Source organism: Varanus komodoensis, unplaced genomic scaffold (assembly GCF_004798865.1).
Source record: "Varanus komodoensis strain SLA01 unplaced genomic scaffold, ASM479886v1 scaffold1, whole genome shotgun sequence".
Taxonomy (NCBI): domain Eukaryota; kingdom Metazoa; phylum Chordata; class Lepidosauria; order Squamata; family Varanidae; genus Varanus; species Varanus komodoensis.
Genome location: NW_025335268.1, coordinates 104634131 through 104654961, shown reverse-complemented (window position 1 = coordinate 104654961; position 20831 = coordinate 104634131). Strand labels below are relative to the sequence as shown.

Below are 20831 nucleotides of genomic sequence, written 5' to 3'. Positions count from 1 at the left end.
TCTGGAATATAGCTAATAAGTAATTTGTGATATTAAATGGAAAAAAGATTTGACAAGTGAAAGTAAATTTGAAAATATTTAGAAACCTTTTATTAAATACATTTTAATAAAAGGAAAGAGGTGTGAACCACCGCACAAGTAAATGCAGTTCAGGAAGGGAAGTGGGGTAACCTGAATAAATAAATGATTTTATATTAAGTAATTAGAGTTGTTGGTCCTGGTGGAGGTAGCCCTGATGTTGAAGTGATGTTTGATCAGTGATGTTTAGTCACAATTGTTGTTGTGTTAATTGTATTGTTTTTCTTAGTTTTAAAAAATAATTAAACAGTAGAAAGGGGGGAAAAGGAAAATAAAACAACATGCTCAGACCCCCCCTCCAGCCCCCCAAAAAAGAGCCACTGAAAGATCCAATAGTATCAGCTCTCCCACTCTACCAACATAGGTCATCATGCAGGGTGTCCAAAACTGTAGCACCAAGCCTGGATCCTCAGTGAAATGGATCTGGATAATCAATACCTTTGAAGAATGCTGGGAACTGGCTGACCACCATTCACTCAAGGACCTTGCCCAGGAAAGTAACATCTGATACCAGCCTAAAGTTCTTCCAAGTGTAGAGAAAATTTCCTTAGGAGTGATCTTGCCACCTATTCAGGGGTCACTCCCTCTCACAAGGAGGCATTAATCAGCTCCCTAGCCTAGTCGGCTGTTCTCTCCCTGCTGGTCTCTGTCAGTCAAGAGAGGTAGGTAGGGGTTTTTTTTTAATTGTTATATTATCATGTATGTATGTATTTGTATTCTTTGTGAGCCGCCCCGAGGCTTTGTTGCGATGGGGGCGGCATAGAAATGTTTTAAATAAATAAATAGGTTCTGCTAGAACCTGTTCAAGCACCTTGTCAATGTCCTTGAACTGTAGCAACTGAAACTCACTGCTCTCTTGAGTATCCTACTAGAAAACAAATGCTGCTCTCTGAGTATCTTACTAGATTAAACTGCTATAACACTGGAGTTCAAGTTCCACCAAATGCAAGATATTTTGCTCAAGAAGTGCCTAATAAATATATTACACTAGTCCTTAGGACAATGATGCCCTCAGGGCCAACATGTAATCGGCCCCAGATGACCCTACAAAGCTCTGCTGGGTGGCAGATAGAAAATGTAATAGAGGCAGTGAGATGTTGTATCTTTACGACCTTTAATGTCTCTAAGAATATCTGATTATAGGCATATAATAGGCTTCTCCTGCATCCACTAGAAGCTCTTCTCCATCTGCTCTCATTGCCTCTTGTGTTCTTTCATCACTGTCTACTCTGGAGTATACCTTGCAGCTGTATGAGCTCCACTACAAAGGGGGCACTCGGGAACAGCCGTGTCAGCTGCCCAGGTGATGTCTACATTCAGCAGGAGTGCCAGCCGGAGCCACATCCTTTGGAAACCATTCACCTCCACTGGTGAACTTTCATAGCCACTGTCAGTCAGTTCATTTCCCATAGAGGTTTGGACTATGACAAAGTGACTGAGTCTAAGATCAGTTCAGATCATTACCCAATGCCGGGCTGGGTGGGGCCGGACATACAGTCTGTCCTGCAACAGGTGTTGGGCCAATATTGCACGTTGGGATATTCCCATGGTTGTCATGGAGACTGTCTTCAGTCTCAGTGTTAAGATCTTGCCAGGCCAATTTGGAGTTTTTTGTTTATTTTTAATGGCTGGGGCTTTTGCGGGCCTTTGAAAAGATTTGGCTAAGAGTCCTGTTCTGAATTGAGGCTCATGTGCTCATGCTAACTTAATAAGCCAGTTGTTCATACTATGCTGTGTGTGACTGGATAAATACTTTATTTGGCCTTCAAGTATTGAAAGGAAGAGCTTGACATCCCATAAGCTAGCATTTTGGGCCCTGCCCCCTTTGCTTTCAGCCTGTGGCAGCACCTCCAAAAGGATTCCTCTCAGGCTGAATGAGGTGCTGCATGCAGAGATCCTGGGAATAAACTCACTATGAAACTTGCTCATAGCATCTTGAATCCCGATTCTCAACTGAAGTATTTGGTTTCTGTTTCTCATCACAGATCTGTTGGGTTGTATCCAATTTAGGCCTGCTTAGAGTCAACCCATTGCGATAAATAGGAGTTAAGTTGGTCATTATTAACTCATATTGCACTCATTTCAACGCATCTAAGTGGATGTAACATTGAATAAACCCCATTCATGGTGCCAACATTTCATAAAAGCTGAAAGAGGAACATGCCAATAGCTACACAAAAGATGACAATGCCGCTATCATAGGCAGATACCTTACAACTCCTCTTTACAATCTTGATGCCAGCCTACAGCAACTCAGAGCTGAAGAAATAATAAACACTCATCCCAGGAAAACTGGCTCTTATTTGAGAAACCGGAAGGACAGTGAGCTTGATAATTCAGCCATTTCTTCTCAATTATACTTGCCACCCTATAAAGTAGTGGTATTTATAATTTTTTATGCACATCAGTGTTCCAAATGCTTCCCCTATGCATTCTTTAATTTCTGCACTCAAAGACTTCTTTTAAAAACCCAAACTCTAAAAGCCCAATTTTCTTGTTTCCCTGATACTAAAATAATTCTGAGTTTCTGACCCCTGAGTAATGATTGAGGAATGTCTTCCATTCTCCAACACAGCAAGGCAGCTGGTAAAGTGAATCTTCACAGCATGTTAAATATACAGAGAATGGTGCCAAAAAACAAGATTGGACTGAAACGCAGTCAAATGTCAGCATTAATTTGCTGTTAAATATATGGGGCTCCTTGAGACCCTCTTCCTTTAAGAACTGCAATATAAGACTTGAGGATTATTTTTTCTTGACCACACCCAAAAATGTGTCCTGAATTTAACAAAAAGAAGCTTTTATTGAGATTGAGGCTGGGAATAGATAAGGCTTTGATCCTATTTATGGCATTCTTTTTCTGCTTGTGGGAAAACTTGAGGGGTATGTACAGACTGTATTCTGGACTTCAGAGAAAGAGAAAAGGTGGGTATTTGAAAAGGGAATTCCTTGCCTCAAACAAACTATTTCTGAGCTTCCAGGAAGATACACCAAGGGCAAAGTTTAGTTGGGTTCTAGTCATCTCTTGTGCTGATACCTCTTGACAATATCCTGACATCCGGAATCTAGCAATGTAAGGCTATATATCCCTGCTAGACAATAATTAGAATATAGAACTGTAGGCATTAAAGGCTCCAGTACTGGCTGATTGTTGTAAGTTCAATGCAACGTATTTGTCAGTCAGGGATACAGTGAGCTTAGTAAATCAAGTACTTTCTGTAAAGTCTTAATTCATGTAAGAGTTTTATTATCCTATCTTTCCTGACAGTTCAAAGAAAAATCATAAAGATAACCCAGGAACACAGCCATCATTACCTTAAAAATGAAGATTAAGTTCTATCAAATATCCTCAATAAAATGTTAGAACCACTCAGAGAAAGAGATATTAAAACACATGTATGGCTTGCAACTTGTAATGCTACTAAGGCAGCACACACCGATTCCTATTATAACTTAAGAAGAGCTGCTTCTGACTCCTAGGCAGAATGAGGCAGCACAAAATGTCCAGTCCATTAGTGTCCCAGAGACACCGGTGTAGGATCTCCCCAGGTGCCCTGGAAAGTCCTGCATGTTGGGTGTCACCTACATATTGATGGCACTGTATGATCGCCCAGAAGTTTCATATAGATGTTGGTCATGAAGGTATGGATATTTTGATTTCTCAGTGGCTTAGGGGACAAATAGAAAGCTGTGGGACACCAGTTGGCATGCACAGGAACTTCTAGGGCCACCTGGAAAGCCCTCTTGCAAAATAAAGGGGTAGTCTTCATTCTCTCCCTTTCTAGCTGCACTATTTCTGTCCCAGCAACCTCTTTAGCTCCTTGTTATTCCCCCTATAGCCTTGTTCTTTTGCTCCTGTTTTGCTTTGCCAGTTCCCCTCCCTCCCAGCCTCTTCCCCCACTCCTCTTCCCCCCTCTTCCTTTGCCTTGCTTTTTCCTCCCAGCCTCTAACCTCGCTATTATTGCCCCCACCTCTTTAGCTCACTTTGACTAGTGACCCCCTTATGTGGCCATGCACGCCCTCCATGTAACCCATTGTATGGCAGTATCCACTTCAGCATCTCAATTTTTTCTATGGGTCTAAAAGTGTGACAACCCCTGCTATAAGCCAATGGTCAAACTACTGAAAAAGGAGTCTCAGCACCATCTTCTTCTATAAAAGAATCTATACCTGAATCTACTCAAATTCAATTTGAATCTACTATCATGATTTAAGTTGGTTAACTTTTAGTTGGTTAATTGTTGGTGAACTGACCCAGGTCAAAAGCCACTGAGAGGTGTGACTGAACTGATGAGAGTGTACCTCCCTATGACATTTTCAGCACAGGGAATCCACAAGTGTAGCCAGAGCCTTTTTGTCCCAAAGCCTCTTATGAAGATGGATTAAAAAATGACCTACATAATCTGTATTATCCGGAAAGAACTAGATGGGGGAACACCATGTGCTCAAGTACTTGGCCAAAGAGCCATTTTGAGTAAGGTTGGAAATCAGCCAACATGGTAAAGTCCAGAGTTTGTTTATTGTGGCTTGACTACTGCCTCTTTTTAGATTTTCGGGACCATATTTGCCAGAACTGCAGAATCCAACCCACTAGAGGTCCTGATCCGATCCTTTTGTGGTTCCCAAAGACCAAACCCCTAAGCGATACAATACCCGTTTCCTAATTAATCATTTTCTGATCTCCAAACCTTTTGTGCAGTTTTTTACTCTTTCTGCATGGTTAAAATACCTCTCCCAAGGGTGAAGTACTGGTATTAAGAGCTTTAAAGAAATATATGTTAATAGCTTGGGGTTTGGCCCTGCCACTTTACCTCTGGTCCTACTATTTTGTCCTCAATTCTCCTGACCTTTAAATGTTCCTCTCAGCATCCCTTCCCCACAAAAAGTCCTACCATATTTCATCTGTGTCATAGCAGCCTCTGAAAACTGCTTGCAATATGCATAGCCAGTTGCATATACTTTAACACACACACACACACACCATAGCAGTCAGAATTGTCCTCCAGGGATTGCTCCAACACAAAAAATGCCCAGGCAGGCATTGGTGAGAGAAACACAGGAAAACCTAGAAGAGAGGACTGCTGCGCATTAGCCTCTTATGAGCTTGCTTGTAGCTGCAAGTTCACAGTTTTGGGCTATTTTCAAGCCAGTCAGTGAATGAATCATTGTTAGAAATTGTTCCTTTGATGGCTTTAATGTCTCAATTAGATGTTGAGTAGCTATCAGAAGAAATCTGAGGCATGCTAGTAAGTGCTTAGTCACAATAGTCTCCAACTTCATGGAGAAAAGAAGCCATGGGGTCTTCCTTTCCCAACCCCACATTTGTCAGGGATGTGCATAGTTCCTGCACAGCACATGGCCTGGCATGTCACCTGAACCTGCAGGGTGAGAGATGGTGGTGGCTTGAAGACACCCCAGACCCACCGGTTGATTCAGGCAACACAGCGAGCTGCATATGTGAGGGTAAAGCAAATCACACATTGTACACCTGCCATGAATCCAGCCAATGTCTTCTAGTCTAGACCTTTGATGTATTGCTATGCAGAGCTGGCTCGCTGGAGTGACTGGTCCAAAAGGCCTCCTTACAAAACCTTGAATCTGAGGTAGCAACTCAGGTTTGACAAAGTTTATTTCAAAGAAGAAGATACATGGGACACGAGCCACGATTTTCCCCTCTTCTTGCAGATGCATTTCCGCTTCAGAGATGGCTTTGGTTAAGGGGTCACACTATTTAAAACTGAATGTAATGTTGACAGACATATTGCTGGTTACTTTTATTTAGTCATTCAACTTATATTCTGCATTAAATTAGTCCAAGGACTGTCTAAGCAGATCAGGGTTCTGACATACAGATAGCATTGTCCAAAGTTTAGAAATATCCCTTCTGAATACAGACTCTGCTTCATTTTTGGAGGTGATAGAATAGTATTGCTGTGAACTAGACATTGATTCACACACATTTGGGGTGCACAAACCTACCAGCAGTGTTGGTCCCCAGTGTTCCTGGGATCAACATCCCTGATTAGGAGGGATGTTGCTTTGCCCCTCCCACTAGCAGTCCCTCCTGGCTCCGCACAACTGGCTGTTCACTCTTAAGCTGCATGTCAAGAACTCTCCCTGGCTCCAAACCTGCAGATCTCAGTTGGGTTGCTCAGGGACTTGTTCTGGAGAGGGGCCTGGGCCAGCAACTAACTTTTCAGACCCCCACTGCTTCTTTTCTAACATCACCTTTGATTGGCTCCAGCAAATCTCACAATATTTGCACAAAGGGTACATCATTACAGGGAAATACGTTTCTATAAATATTCTCAAGCACGATCTACAATTTAGCCTCAGTTGTCCTCTCATTGCAATCTGGTTACTGCCTGGATTGCTCCCTACAGTGTAGCCTTTTTCCCACCATTCTTTGCCCTTGCTTAAGTTCATTGAATCAGTTAATTAAGCATAGTTAAATGCTGGGGGGAAAGTGAGGGTTCTTCCAAAGCGCAATTTCAGCACTGGTGGAAGAGCAGGCGCTGCTGCGATTGCAAAAAGCTAGCAGCACTGGCTTTTGGGGGGAATCATTTTGCAACCAATTGCAGCAATTCATGATTGAATCGGTGTCCCAGGTTTGGATGCCATGACAACCCTTCATGGGCAAGAACAAGTGTACAACACACACAGGTTCTTTGAGTGGTCTTTTGCCAAAAAGTGACCCAGCAGAAAACACTCCGGGTTCGAACAACATGACAACCTACTGAGGTTGGCTGCCAGTGGTCACGAGTTGTATTGTGCAAATTTAGTCAGTGAATTTTGACAACTGCTTTCCCACTGGAAATCCCCCCTCCCCCCATTTTGAACTTCTCATTATACTTACTCACTCCTGGCACAAGATCTCTTGTGGATAGACTAGGAGAAGTAGCTTGAATCACAGTGATTTTTTTTCTTTTCCTGTAAGAAAGCTATTGCCTCAACATACCTTTTAAAAAAAGTATCAACTTCAATCAGAGCTGTGCAGAATGTGACCTATTTCCATCCAACACATAATGACGCTAGCAAACAGCAGTGGAAAGCATTAGGCCCCATGGGAAAATGAGAGTTGAAATGCTTTGTTTACAAAATTGACTTTTTGACTGGTACACCCAGAAGCAAGACAGGATGGATAGGGGAGTTGAAAGGAATATTCACTATAGATGTGCTAACCAGAAGCTATTTCCACTTACATGGTGAGCCAGTATGGACTGGTGTCCACAGTGTTGAACTGGGGACCTGGGAGGTCCTGCTTCTAATGCCCACTCAGCCACTGGGTGATTTGGGCCAGTCACTCATGCTCAGCCTAACCTCACAGGTTGCAGTTGTGAGGATTAAAATGGAGTGGAGAAGAATCCTGTCAGCTGTGTCCACAAGAGGAAAAAAGGCAGCTTATATAAAATGCAACATAATTATAAAACAATTGTTTCCATTGACATGTGTGACAAAAGACTTCTATTACTTTTTAAATTTTACACTGACATAAATTTATTTTCCCTTTGTAGTTTTATGTGAGAAACTCTGGAGAAAATTTTCTCCCTATGTGTACAATTGTAATCTGAAAAACTGGAAGGTTATTTATTTTGGGTCTAATGATTTGGACTGTGCCTAAGGAAAACGCCAGGGATAGAACCTTATCTTTAGGATTATGTTTGAGAAAACACTCTCCTAGCATCTGATAATGATTTCTGTAAAGCTTGCAGCCACACCCCATGTGACAGGGTTGTTCAGGGCTCTCCTGAGAATACTATAAGCCTCACTTTCTTCTTCAGCCAGAAAGATGCCATTTCTTCCAACAGGAACACATCTGCACGAGTGCAGTAGGATCACCAGAAGAATCAAAGGGTGATGGATCTGCCACACCTGTCTTGCAAACACCTGGGCCACCAAGCCACATTTTCTTGGCTTATTCACAATGCTAGGATATATTTACCTGGTTGCTCACTGCATCACTTTTCCCTGGTGCAGGATTACCAGGAAAGAATTGGATGTCAACAATATATGCATGCATAGGACAAACGAGGGTGAATTCACCACGTGTTCTTCATCGTGTCCAGCTCAGCTGTTAACTGTGTCAAAATATTCCATCTGGGATGAACTGGAGACTCTTCTGCTCTTACCGGAAGTCCAGCCCAGAGCTGCTTGAGTCCCTGGCCCCATTTAAGCCCCCAGCCCCCAATCCAGCACTGGCTCCTACTTCCTCTTCTTTATTCCTTGGCATGCTCCCCATCAGCACTACTCTGGCAGGCTCCCAGCCGCTTCCTGGAATGATTGAATAGTCTGGTTTGGAGCAAAGCAACATTTATCTCTAGGGAAATAATAGATGATGCGGAAGGTCCTGCATTCTTTCCAGGGGCAGCCTTACCCTGAGGCAAGATTATTAGGACCAGGGTGAGGAAGGTGAGTCAGTCGCCTCCAGCAGTGAGTTTCAGATGCTATTACGGTGAGAAGATTCTTTAAATCCTGCAGAGTGGGAGTAGGCAAAGGTACCGGTGAGGAAATTTCAGAATACAACTGGGCATTTCCAGAACAGAACTAGACATTTACATTTCAGATGGCCCGAAGTATAAACACTCAGAAGAAAAATATAAGGCCCAATGCCCACTTCCTACCTGGTTCTGAATTCAAGTGAGTCATTCCATGTGAGCAGGATCCAATGGTACATCAACTTTAGTAAATCATTGCAAAGGTAAATACTGCAGGGCAGGTCTATTGAAGGAACCATCCCATGCATGTTGCCTGCGGAATGATGGGATCTGTAGTGCATAGGATTCTGTCCTAACTCTGGAATATGAGCTAATATATAAAAAGGAGGAAGACTAGATTCTAATGATGGGGTGGATGTATTAACTAAAATTAATGTATTTCTGCGTCACATCCCTGAATGTTTGTGAACAGAGTCCTGCCCCTCTGGCCACTGAGTCTAGTTTGTTTAATTACAGACTGAATAGGCTGGGAGGCAGGCATGAACACATGGGACTTGAACATATCCCTGGCCTTTTCTTGTAGCTCACAGAAAGTAGCCCACCACTAACCTGAAAAGCAAAGCAAAACCAGAGAGACCTTACTGAATCATAGAATAGTAGCATTGGAAGGGGCCATGAAGGCCATCGAGTCCAACCCGCTGCTGTTGCAGGACACCACGTTACACCATCCCACTCAGATGGCTGTCCAGTTTCTTTTTGAATGGCTCTAGTGTGGGAAAGCCCACCACCTCTCCAGGCAATTGGTTCCACTGTTGCATTGCTCTGACAGTGAGGAAGCTTTTCTTGATGTCCAGCCTGAATCTGGGTTGTTGCAACTTGAATTGATTATTCCATGTCCTACACTCTGGAATCAGCAAGAAGAGATCTTGACCTTCCTCTTTGTGACAGCCTTTGAGGTACTTATAAAGGGATATCATGTCCCCACTCAGTCTTCATTTCTCAAGACTGAACTTGCCCAGTTCTTTCAATCGCTCTTCATAGGGCAGTGTTTCCAAACCCAGGATCATTTCTGTTGCCCTCCACTGGACCCTTTCTAATTTACCTGCATCTTTCTTAAATCTTGGTGCCCAGAACTAGACATAGTATTCCAGGTGAGGAGTATAGAGGAACTACTGAGTGTGAGCAGCTATCACAGACAGACTAACCATGGCATCTCGTGGGTTAATTCATTAATCCATGCTTTGTCATACATAAGCAGGGGTGAGTGAATGTACTTCTGCCTGCCTGCTTGTCCTTTTAGTCAACAACCTGTGATTGGCCAGGTCTCAGCTTGTGTATCATGATGTGCGAACCCAGGCTGCTGAACCACTTAAGCGTGATTTAACAACAAACAAGGCTTAACCTGGCCATTTGTAGGCTATTGATTAAAAACAAAAGTAGTTGACACAGCATTTGCCCCTGCCCACCAACTCATCTGCCCGCTATTTCTTGTTTATGGCAGAATGCAGGCTACATGCAAACAGTGAGAACTGGCCCAGCAAGTGAGTATATGAGAGTACTCAGGTCCTTGAGGCGACTGGAAGCTGCCAATGATGTGCAGTGAAGGACACTGTGTTGGGTGTAGTTATTTGCAGAGAGATACTTTTCGTTCCTTTTTTCTTCTGTGGGGAAACATTTAAAATGGAATCACAAGTCCAAGAGGTTCAGTATGGCATCCAGTGCAGGAAGGAGGAGTATGATTGCCACATGTGAATTACTCGAGATTATTTTCCAGGCTCTTTATCCTATATAAACTTGGTGATGCCAGATGTTTAAAAGTGTTGATCTGCTTCTGATATATTCTCTGATGAATTATTGATAGTGGAAATGGTTTACTCTTTTTATTGTTCAGTACTTATAGCATTTTAATGTTTACTGTTTATAACCTGTCCTGGGAACACTGTTATTAGGTGGCACTGTTATACACTGCAAATCAGTCTCCATCACGTATGATTTAGGGGACTACTATTATGAACCTGCATTTGTGTTAGTGAATGTGTTTGATACTGCCTTATTACATTCCACAGTGCTTTGTAGTTGCACACTTATGGAATAAAGGGTCCACACTCCTCCCCCTCCCCCTCCCCCCACATCCCCTTCCCACTTTGCATTTCTGGTGGAAGTAATATATGTGAGGGTATGCAATGAATGCTGAAGAACATAAACAGAAGGTCCACATTCATTGCAAGTTATATGTGGTATATGATCATGTACAAAAGGCACAGGAAACCCACCGGTTTTGCAATAATTTGCTCTCTCTAGCTCTACTTAGCTTGCAGTATTGTATATAGTATCATAGTAATTTGTAATCCACACCAAAGCTATGTTTTAACATGGTTAAGAAAAAAACATTCCAATCAAAAAGTCTCCCCAAATTTAATGCCAGCATTTGAAATGGATCTCAGTGCCAGGTCCAGATTCAGAGCACCCTTGGCAAGACTTCCCTCCCTCAGTGAGTCTACCTTCTCATCACCACTGTTCCCACCTGCTATTGTTCTGCATCCTCCTGCTGTCGCTACCGCACGGCTTGTTGGCCTTCTGGTGGGCAGGTGCTCCACCATCCCTACCTTTGATACTACTCCTCAGTATCTATGCATCCACCAGAAAAGGGTATTTTTTTCCTCCTCTTTCTGCATTCTTTTCTCTTCCCTTGCTTGCTTGGGCTCATGAACAGAGTTCTTGCTGCCTTTAGGGAAGAACCTATGACCATTCACATGCTGCATTCCTTCCTTGCAGGTAATTATTAGAGAACTCCTTAGGTAAATGACTTAAGCCGCCTAGGAAGGCCTCTCCAATTATAGGTGACCCATAAATATAAATAAATAAACTGAGGAACTAGTGCTGGTTTCACTGATAATGAGAACCCCCAGTGCCTGAAGGTTAGCAACACTACTTAAATCAACATCATCGTGTTGGTTAAACCTAGGTCTTCAAGAGTATTTATGAGTCTTGTTTATTTTTAAAAGCCATTTTGGTTCAGGTCCCATACTCTCAATGAGTATTAAATACAAACATTAAAGGTGGCTTTGATGTTTTCTTGCTAACAATGGGTGGCATATTTCTCCATATTTAAAAATAACTTCAAGAGAAATAATGTCCTTCCTTTAAGATCCCCCCAAATAATAATAGAAAAGAGTTTTCATTAGGTTTTTCCACTTTAGGTACTCTGTTCATTATTATGTAGCCAGTCTCTCACAATTTACATTTCAATGAAAAATGGAGCCATCAAAAATCTATCTTGAAGGAACTTCTGGTTTTAGATTACCTGTCATTCAGCCTGATAAGCAGCTGCCAGTCCTTTGTGGACTATCTGAAAGTTCCACTGAATACAATTGTTTTCAAAGGGCTTAATCTGTAGTTGAAGCCTGGTTTTTCTTTATATGCAGCAGCCATGGGAAACTGGGGCCTACAGATGGTGCTGAATTATCAGCATCCTAGACCACTGGCTGGGGCAGATGAGAACTGTGGACCAGAGGTTCCCCATCCCTGAAATACAAGGTTCCTGGAAATAAAACTATAATCCCCAGCAAAGTTACATTATAGCAATCATACTAAACTTGGCGGGACCATTTCAAATACAATATGAAGAATGAAGTAAATTCAGTACTGTTGAATTAGTTAGACCTAGAATAACCAATGCTGCACTTTCAGTGTTGTTCTGGGTACTGATCCCACATATATTTACTCATTCTATTTTAGCCTTTTATACTTATGAAGGTGCAAAAGGCTATAAAAGCTCAAGGGGCTGTTATATGATTACAGCATTTCTTCTCTATGGCTTTAAAGGAAAAGGTACAGGTGGAGGAAGGCAGTACTAAATGGTCTGGCTAAAAAAGGAGGTTTCTCTAGGCTATGGACCTGGAAGATTTTTTTTTCCTACTTAAGATCTGTAGGTCTCTGCAGGAAGTTGCTGCAGGAAGTTATTTGAAGTTTTGGAGTGAAATGTCATCAATATGCTGATTCTCAAGAGACACTGAACACAGGTATTCTGGGGGTGTATAATCAAAGGAACAGTAAAGCTTTTATTCAGATATATAGGAAATACATGCTGCATGTAGGTAGCCCAAAAAGGACCATGAAAGGAGATTCTGTACAGGATGCTTTCTAATGTATTAGTCATCTGGGCAGTTTCTGAGAGCTGTTTGTAATGAAAACAAAAGTTTGAATGGTTTAAGATAAAGGACAAAAGGGGCGGGGGGGTGGTGGTCAATGCAGACATATATTAGAATATCTAAACTGGGTGTAGTGAAGAACAAGACTGACAACTTTGGTTTCCTGACTGAACCAGGATGCCCGTTTTAACAGTTCTGGTCAGTTGCAGACTTTCTGAAGCCATATTATGGTGAAGCTTTGATTCATTTAGTCCTGGCATGATGAAACTCAACTTTACCTCTCTGGAAAGTTCATACAACTTGGTAAGCCATCCTGAAATAAGCCACAGAAGGCTGGTTGTTTGCTGACCCACCAGAGAGCATCCAAGACATGCATTTCAGCATCCTTCCCAGCAGGACCCATGTTGCTGCCCCCTTCCTGCTCTGATTGCTCTTCTTCAGAGCCTCGACAAACACAGCTGGAGCTTAACTTTTTTTAATTGATTTTGATGTCTGAAATGTTCTACTATTTCGGCCCTTTGGAAGGGTACCTTTACATCTATCTAAATAGGTGTCGTCTTGCCTGGTCAATTTCTTTGTCTGTTTCAGCTGTCAAGTGTGTTAACTCCTCCTATTTTTCAGAGCAGTAACTCCAGGAATTTCCCCTCTTCCCAACAATTTAAATTGCATATATTTCTGCAGAATGTTGTTGTTGTTGTTTTAGTCAGGTAACTGCAGCACTCAGAAAAGTAGCCAAGTAAAGTGTGTACGGGGAGGGGAATTTAATATCTGGAACAGCTGGTGGCTCTGGGAAGCGCTGAAGAGGTGAAGGACACGGGGAACAGTCTGTTCGGCAATGACAACCCAAAGGATTGCGCCTAAAAGTGGGTGCCGTTGTCCGCGCAGCATTTTAGAGCGCACCCCTGATCCGTGCTTTCCCTTCCTTCTCGAGCACAGAGAAATGCACGAGCGCCTTCTCGGCCCCGTGAGGAGTGGAGAGGCGCCACCTTCGTCATTGCCCTCACCTACTCGGCCCACAAGGCTGCTGCTGCCGCGGCGGCGGAAAAGCAGGGCTGGTGCGCGGCGCAGATGGCGAGGGGGGCGCGCGTGTGGTGCGAGGGCGACGGGCGCCGCGGCGTCCCCTGCGCTCCGCTCCGCTCGCCCGCCCGCCGCCAGCAGCTCCTTCGCCCCGGTACGTCCAGCCGCCGACGCGGCGCTCACACAAAGGGGCGGAGCTACGCGAGAGGAGAGCCGGGGAGACCGAGCTGCCGAGCTAGGGAAGAGATCCCGTGGAGAGCTGAGCGCGCAGCCCGCCGGCGCTGGAGAGGAGGCGCGTCGCGCTGGTGGGGAGAGAGCCTGACGGCGAAAGAGGGGTCCTTCCCAAGTTTGGAAGCGCGTGAGAAAGCGAGGCCCTCTGCCCTCCCCGAGGACTCCCTGCGCCATCTAGTAAAAGATTGGAGAACGCCAGATCAACCTCAGGATGGATAAGTATAAAGGTAAGAGAGGCGGTGTCTTTGCGGCTTTCTCCCGGGCGTGGGAAAGGGGAAGCGGCGGCGCTTGCGAGGGGGTCGCGCGTTGCTTTCCCACAGCGGATGCTCGCGTTTTGAGGGGCTCCTAAGGGAGCGCAGCGCAACACGTTGCTGGATCCGAGCCCCTCAAGCGTCGGTCTCTTGCGATGTTTCTCGGGTGCGTGGTGGAGCCGGATTTTGGCGACGCGCGGGCATCCCACAGTGAATCATTGGGCAGAAATGATGCGGGCGGCGGGCGGCGGTTTGATCGAAGTGGCCCACGGGTAGACCCTAAGAACGGTGGTGCCCTGTCGCGTCCCAATATAACGAGGCTGAATTAGGGTTAGGGTACTACGCTTTCAGAAGTGGGAGGAAGCTTCCCTTGAGTTAGACGCTGGAAGGATTTAACAGTGCCGTTTGGGGTGCGGAGGATTTTAGTTCTGATGGTGATCGAAGCACTCCAAAACGGGCGCGCGAGTGTGTGTGAGAGAGAGAAAGAGAGAAATGCTGACATGCTCGCCTTCCCTTGGGAGAGGGATTAGAGGAATTCGGCGTCTGTGGGTGTGCGGTGATGGTGAGCGTGAGCGTGCGAGACTCTCGGGCCTCCTTGCAGCACATCAGATGCTTTAAGGATCAAAAGGTGGAAAACAGGATATGGGAAAGTGAACACGAGAGTGCTCCTGGGGTTATAGCCGGATGGACGGAAGCGGGGGTGGGGTGGGGTGGGGGGGGCTGATGGGTGGGAGAGTTGCAGCCTTTGCACCTTGCGGGCGCGCGCTGCGTGGGGATGACGGCCAGTTCAAAGGGCTGCCACCGCCGCCGCGCCCGTCCTCTCCGGGGAGCCGCTGTCGCTCCAAGAGGGGACAGCGAAGAGGAGCGATTTTGTTCCTGTGCAGAACCTTTCGGAAACGTTGCAGACCCTCTGGGCTTAGATGGCAATATCCGTCGTCCGCAAGGTTATGCTGGGGGAGTCAATATATTTATTAACAAACCGGGGGCAGGGTGGCTGATGGAGGTGGAGGCTGGGCTTATCGAAGGCACGATCTAAAGTCCTTCTGAGCAGTCAAAGAAGTGATGGTCTCAGAACTTAGTTTCTAAAAAGAGAGTGGTGCTTGCGTAACTACTCCCCTGCTAGCACTTCCAGAACCCGAGGGTAGTGTGTATGTATGTATGTATGTATTATTTTACTATTCCTCCTTTTTCATTTCAAGGCAGTTTACATAATTCTCCTCCTCCTCCTCCCAATCTCATCCTCGAGGGTATGGCATGGGGACAGATGTGATTGCCCAGAGGTGATGGAAAGCGACTCTGGACTCTGTACATTCCCTGAAGCACTTCTCTTTATTATTACTTTGAAGAGTCCAGGATTAGTATCATAAACAGGCAGCCCTGACACATGTGAATCCTTGAAAAGGGATGGTTTCTTACATTGAACTTAACTGAGATTTGTTCAGGAGCAACAAGCTAATCCTTATTTGCTAAAGATATATTTGCTGTTTTGACATGTTAGGCGAACTTAACTAGGAGTAAACTGCAATGAACAACATGAACTTATTTCTGAGTAAACCTGCATAGGATCATGCTGTAGCTGCTATTATTTATTATCTCTGAATTTACTGGGTGTTGAGAAGATACACTGAGTTAAGGATGCACGCTGCCAGCAGGAGAGAAATCTAAACACAGTAAAGAAATGATTGCCCGCTTAACCTGTTTTGGAGCTTGTCTGACCAGTTGACAGTGCAATCCAGTGGGGCCAGTTTGCATCAGTAGCTGAGAGTGTGGCATTCTGCATTTATCATTTTACCTTTGAAAATAAGCTTCCCACACTGATGGCCAGGGCTTTTCTCAAGTGTGTCTTGTTCTAGCCTAGATCAGTCAATCTAAACATATAATTACATTGCTTTCTGAATCTGAATTCTGCAGACTATGGGCGTGCAGCTTTATATATACCTACTCAGAAGTAATCATCGATTTCAGTGGGATTTACTGTAGAACTGTAGCTTAGAACTCTTGTTTGTTACCCCCTTTTACACCTTTATGGCAATATCAAAAGCAGCAGTTCTCTGTGCTTCCATCCAGATGTGTGGCCAACTATCAGCTTTGCTACCAAATACCACTCATGTTTGCATGAATATTCCCAACTTTGCTTTTATTTAATTATTTAACTTTAAACCATCCAGCCGCTGAACTCTCTGGGCAGTTTACAGCCATCCAATTAAACACAATTAAAGTTCTTCATGTTTATGCGTGTCTGAGCTGGTCACAGCCCTAAGTGCCAGTGCTTTCCCCTTTCTTTCACTTACTTGGCAATGTGAAAGTGTGATACTTAAGTGTGATATTCACTAATTTGATGGTGAATACCCTGTCTTCCTCTTTCATAGCAGAAGAAAGTAACAGGTAATCAGGTCTAAAAATGGCAGTCACTTAGGCAGGTCTAAAAATGGCAGTCACTTAGGCATCATCATCTGCATTTGGATGATGGCAAAGCAGATGCTCTGCATTTAGGAAGGCCTGAGGTCAAGCCTTGGCTATCCAGTTGGAAGGGTGAAGTAGCTGGTGATGGGCAAGATTATTCTTTGGCTAACATCCTGGAAAGATGTTGCCAGTCCGTACTAGGTTAGATGGGCTACTGGTCTGATGGGGCATAAAGCAGTTTCCTATCCTGTTAGGCATCAGTCCCATATGATGAAAGGATTCAGCTCTGAAAAACAAAATGCTCTAAACTGACTTCCTCACTGGAACTTGCTGTGATGCTGCAGCCATGGATAAGATGGGAGAAGACCCAGCCAATTGTTTCAGCCAGATGGTAATCTAGAAGAGTTGCAAGAGCAACAGAGCCTGGGAAGGGATGCTCTCCTCTGTGGTCCTTCATTGTGGCTGGACCACAGCTCTGGAACTCCTAGGCGGCTCTTGTAAGCCGCCTAGGAGGAAGTTATAGGCAGCCTCTAAATATGTGTATAACTAAATGAACACCTGGCTGAGGGAAAAGAAGCTGGCTAGCAGGAAAAGAAGCTTTTATTCAGGCAGACCCTTGGACTCAAGCTAGTCTCCTGTTGTAGAGGAGAATATTTCTGTGTAGCCTGAAGTGCCTCAGCCTGCCTAAACTTGAAAGCTAAACAGGGTCAGACCTGGCTAGAATCTAGATGGGAGAATTGAGCCCTGCATTGAGCAGGGGGTTGGACCTGATCGCCTGCTAGGCCTCTTCCAATTATATGATTCTGTGATTAGATTAGGCTTAACCTACCTTACAGGGTTGCTGTGAGGATAAAGTTAAGAGGAGCGGGACCATATGAACCACCTTGGATCTCTCGCAAGTGGAAAAGGGTGCTTTATAAATGTAATAAACAAACAAACCTCTCTGTTAGCCTTATCCATCCCTGTGGAGTCCACCCACAGATGTATTGACTTCTTGGTACAACACGTGTTGCAGAAGCTGATCCATGTGACGTCGGTCCCTGCATGAAGATGGATGCAGAGGTTGGGTTTGAAGAACATGATAAGCCACACTGAAGGATTCTGCATGGGTTGAGTGTGGGTTGTCATTGAATTGTGTGTTGTTGAAATGCACATTAATGTGTTGTCTGACACTAGCCACACCAGCAAACCATGGCTGTTAACCATGAACAGCCTACACTCCACAATAGAAACACAAAGCATGAATTTTCTTTATGGGTTGATTGTGGCTAACAAGCCATGGTTTGTTGACACACTTGGGCTCTGACAATATGTTAACCCATGTTTCAACAACCCACGATTCAACAGCAACCCATACTCAGCCCTTGTTTCCTCAACCCAGTCAGAGGGTCCCAGTCCTGTCACTCCAGTGCCCAAGAGTTCCCCAGTGGTCATTATTCTATTCATCCTCAAGCTTTCATTGCTGTTCCCCTTCATTTCTCTTTTCCAGTGCAGTTAAGATGGCATATTTAAGAGGCTTATAAGCTACTATTCAAAATAGCAATATTTTAACCAAGCAGCCAGCAGGATATATTAAAGCCATCATAAAGTATACATCAAGATGTATATTTAAATAATAGAGGACAATCTAACCAATTTCCCCACACAGAATATATTAAAATCATATTCAAAACCTAATTAACATTTAAAACAATAAAACAGAATGAACTATGTCAACTACCTCATTTCATCCCTAACCCTCTATCCTATTCCATTCCTCTTCAGGACCTTTTATTTGCAGTAGCTGTAGCTTAGTTGGAGTTTGCATTGACTTCACGGGAGCTCAGTCATTTCAACTACCCTGCTTAGCCCCCTTTTTTGCTATGGAAAAATAAGGAAAATGGGATAGCTCTCATTCTATAAATAAAGATTCATGTGTATGAGATATGAAGTGCAGCGCTGGCATTCTGCTTTGAAGTCAATTCTTTGCTGTCATCCTCTGCAGTGTCTGATTTGAATCAGAAAGGGGCTCTGTTCCCCTTTGGGAACAGAGAACTACATTCCTCTCATGTTTGACAACTTGTATTTGAGGAGGGAGCAGGAGGTACAGCAAAGCAACTGGGAAGGCAGCGCACCAGGCAGACGGGTATGTGGGTGCGTGTGAGGCCTGGCTAGCTACATCACAGGCAAGAGAAGAGGGATTGTGGGAGCCTGCATCCAGCCAAAAATTTGGCTCTCGGAGTGCACCTGGATGAACTTTATCAGCTGCTTGTCCAATGTCTGCTTTCCCCTTGGAGTCTTACAAGGCCCTGAGAATCCCTTTCCATTTACTGTAAATCTTTTTTTTTAAGCACAATGTCCTCCTCCAAAAATAGAACATATAGTATATCCAAGTGGCAAATTTCTATAATCTATATCTTATATTACTGTATGTCTATAAGATAAAGCATGCTAAAATGGGGAAGGGGCTTAGTTTGGTGGCACAGCACCAGCTTTGTATGTGGAAGGATCTCCATGCAGGGCTGGGAGCCCTTGCTAGTTGGTGCTGATGTGTTTCAATATAAACCAACTTTGTATTTTTCTAAATGCTCTACTGTAACTCTATATCCACATACCCAGAAAGGACCCCATTCAGATAAATGGGGCTTGCTTCTGACTAGACACATACCTAATTGTGCTGTTAATTTCTCTTACCAAACCAATGCTCTGCTCCACTTTAACAGTATATAATGTTTATCTTGGTTATTGCACAATAAAAGTACACTGATGTATTTAAATTAGCTAACCAAATAATGTTTCTTGTAAAGCCACAGAGTAGCTTTCAGTACATGTGCAGGTAGCCTCTTTCTGTTGGAGCAGGATATCTGGAGAGTGGAGAAAAGCATTAAGCTGAGTAAAGGGTTGGGATTATAGCTGCTGTCCTGTTGTTTAGCGATTACAATTGTACTTAACTGAATTTTAGAGACATATCTTCATGTTTGTGTTGTAATCTGTTGTTATTCACTCTGCCACATCAGGATGGGGCATGCTGTGAACTCAAATAAATTAGTGTATAATTTCCAACTGTTTTGAGACTGATGTAATGTTTAGCCTACCCAGGATGGCTTTAGGGATGATCTCCGTGGAATCATTAGAATAGAATTTGTCATGCCTCTTTCTGAGTGCAATTTGTGAGCTGAGGCTACATTCCTGAGACTTGATCACCTCTTGAAAGTTTTGTTGCTGACTCATTCTAATGAAAAGGTTGCATGCAAGTATGCACAGACCTGACCGGTGTATTTTGAAAAGCACGCTCTTCATTCAGAATGCTACAGTGGTGCCAGTCTATTAGCATTCTGAAAGATGCCCTGTGCTTGTCGCAAACTGAAGGCATAGCTGCAGCTTCTGACAGATGGAAACAGGGATACCCACTGAGTGAGGAACCCCTGGGCAAGAGTAAGCAGGCCAGATGCAAGATGGGCATATATGGGCTACTGTACAGTGTGGTTTGCCATTCAAATACAGAAATATCTTTTTCCTGTCTTGACAGTGCAAAGAGGCTGCATGGTTCTAAGGTTTCAAAGAATGATTTCTTTTGATTTGCTCTTTGCTTTTTGATGTGAATGGCTTCTCCAACACACTCCAAGATTTTCTGTATCACTGTGAACTAGAAAAGTATTTGTCAAGAAAGAAAGGGGAACCTTTCTCAGTTTGACCCAGTCAAATACCTTTGTGTGTAGCAATGATATGTGTGCAGGTTGCTGCATGCAAAGATCTCCATCTGCATAATCAGGCTTGATAGCACTGATTACCTTCCAAAGGGAGCAGGGAAAGGGTGACTGGATTCATAGCTCTCTAACCGGAAGATCTCTATTGTCAAAGCTGACAATTTCAAATGCCTGATAAGGGAGGCACTTCAGTCTTACACAAACTTGGGCTTTAAACTTTAGACAGCACCGTTTTGTGAAGGAAGAACCCAAATGGGGACTCCACTGGCTTCTGGATCAGATTGTTCCAATTAAAATTAATTCACTAATATTCTCAGTGCATATCTAGCCACTCAACAAACATTTTGTATGGAAAATAATGTTTATTATAGCTTCTTTGACTGGATTCTACCATTGGGTCTCTAAACAGGTGTGCTAACCAACTTCATCATAAGACAGAAGTATTGATCATTGACTTGGCTAAATCTAAAGTATTACCTGCATAGGTTTGTCATAATAAATGTGACAGGAAGGGAGTGCCGTGCTTGGCCTTTGCCACTGCAGCCTTAGGTTGGGTTTCAACTGTGAGGGGAGATATAG

General features: G+C 43.9%; 1 protein-coding gene across 3 annotated transcripts in view; it reads left to right on the top strand.

Annotated features, from left to right (window-relative positions):
* The first annotated feature begins 13928 nt into the window (after positions 1 to 13928).
* AFAP1L2 (actin filament associated protein 1 like 2) overlaps positions 13929 to 20831 on the top strand; it is a 107819-nt gene continuing 100916 nt past the window's right edge. For all 3 annotated transcript variants that reach the window (XM_044439353.1, XM_044439342.1, XM_044439372.1), the window contains exon 1: positions 13929 to 14139. In XM_044439353.1, the coding sequence (XP_044295288.1) occupies positions 14124 to 14139 (16 nt within the window). In that variant the 5' untranslated portion in view covers positions 13929 to 14123. The remainder of the gene's footprint in view (positions 14140 to 20831) is intronic.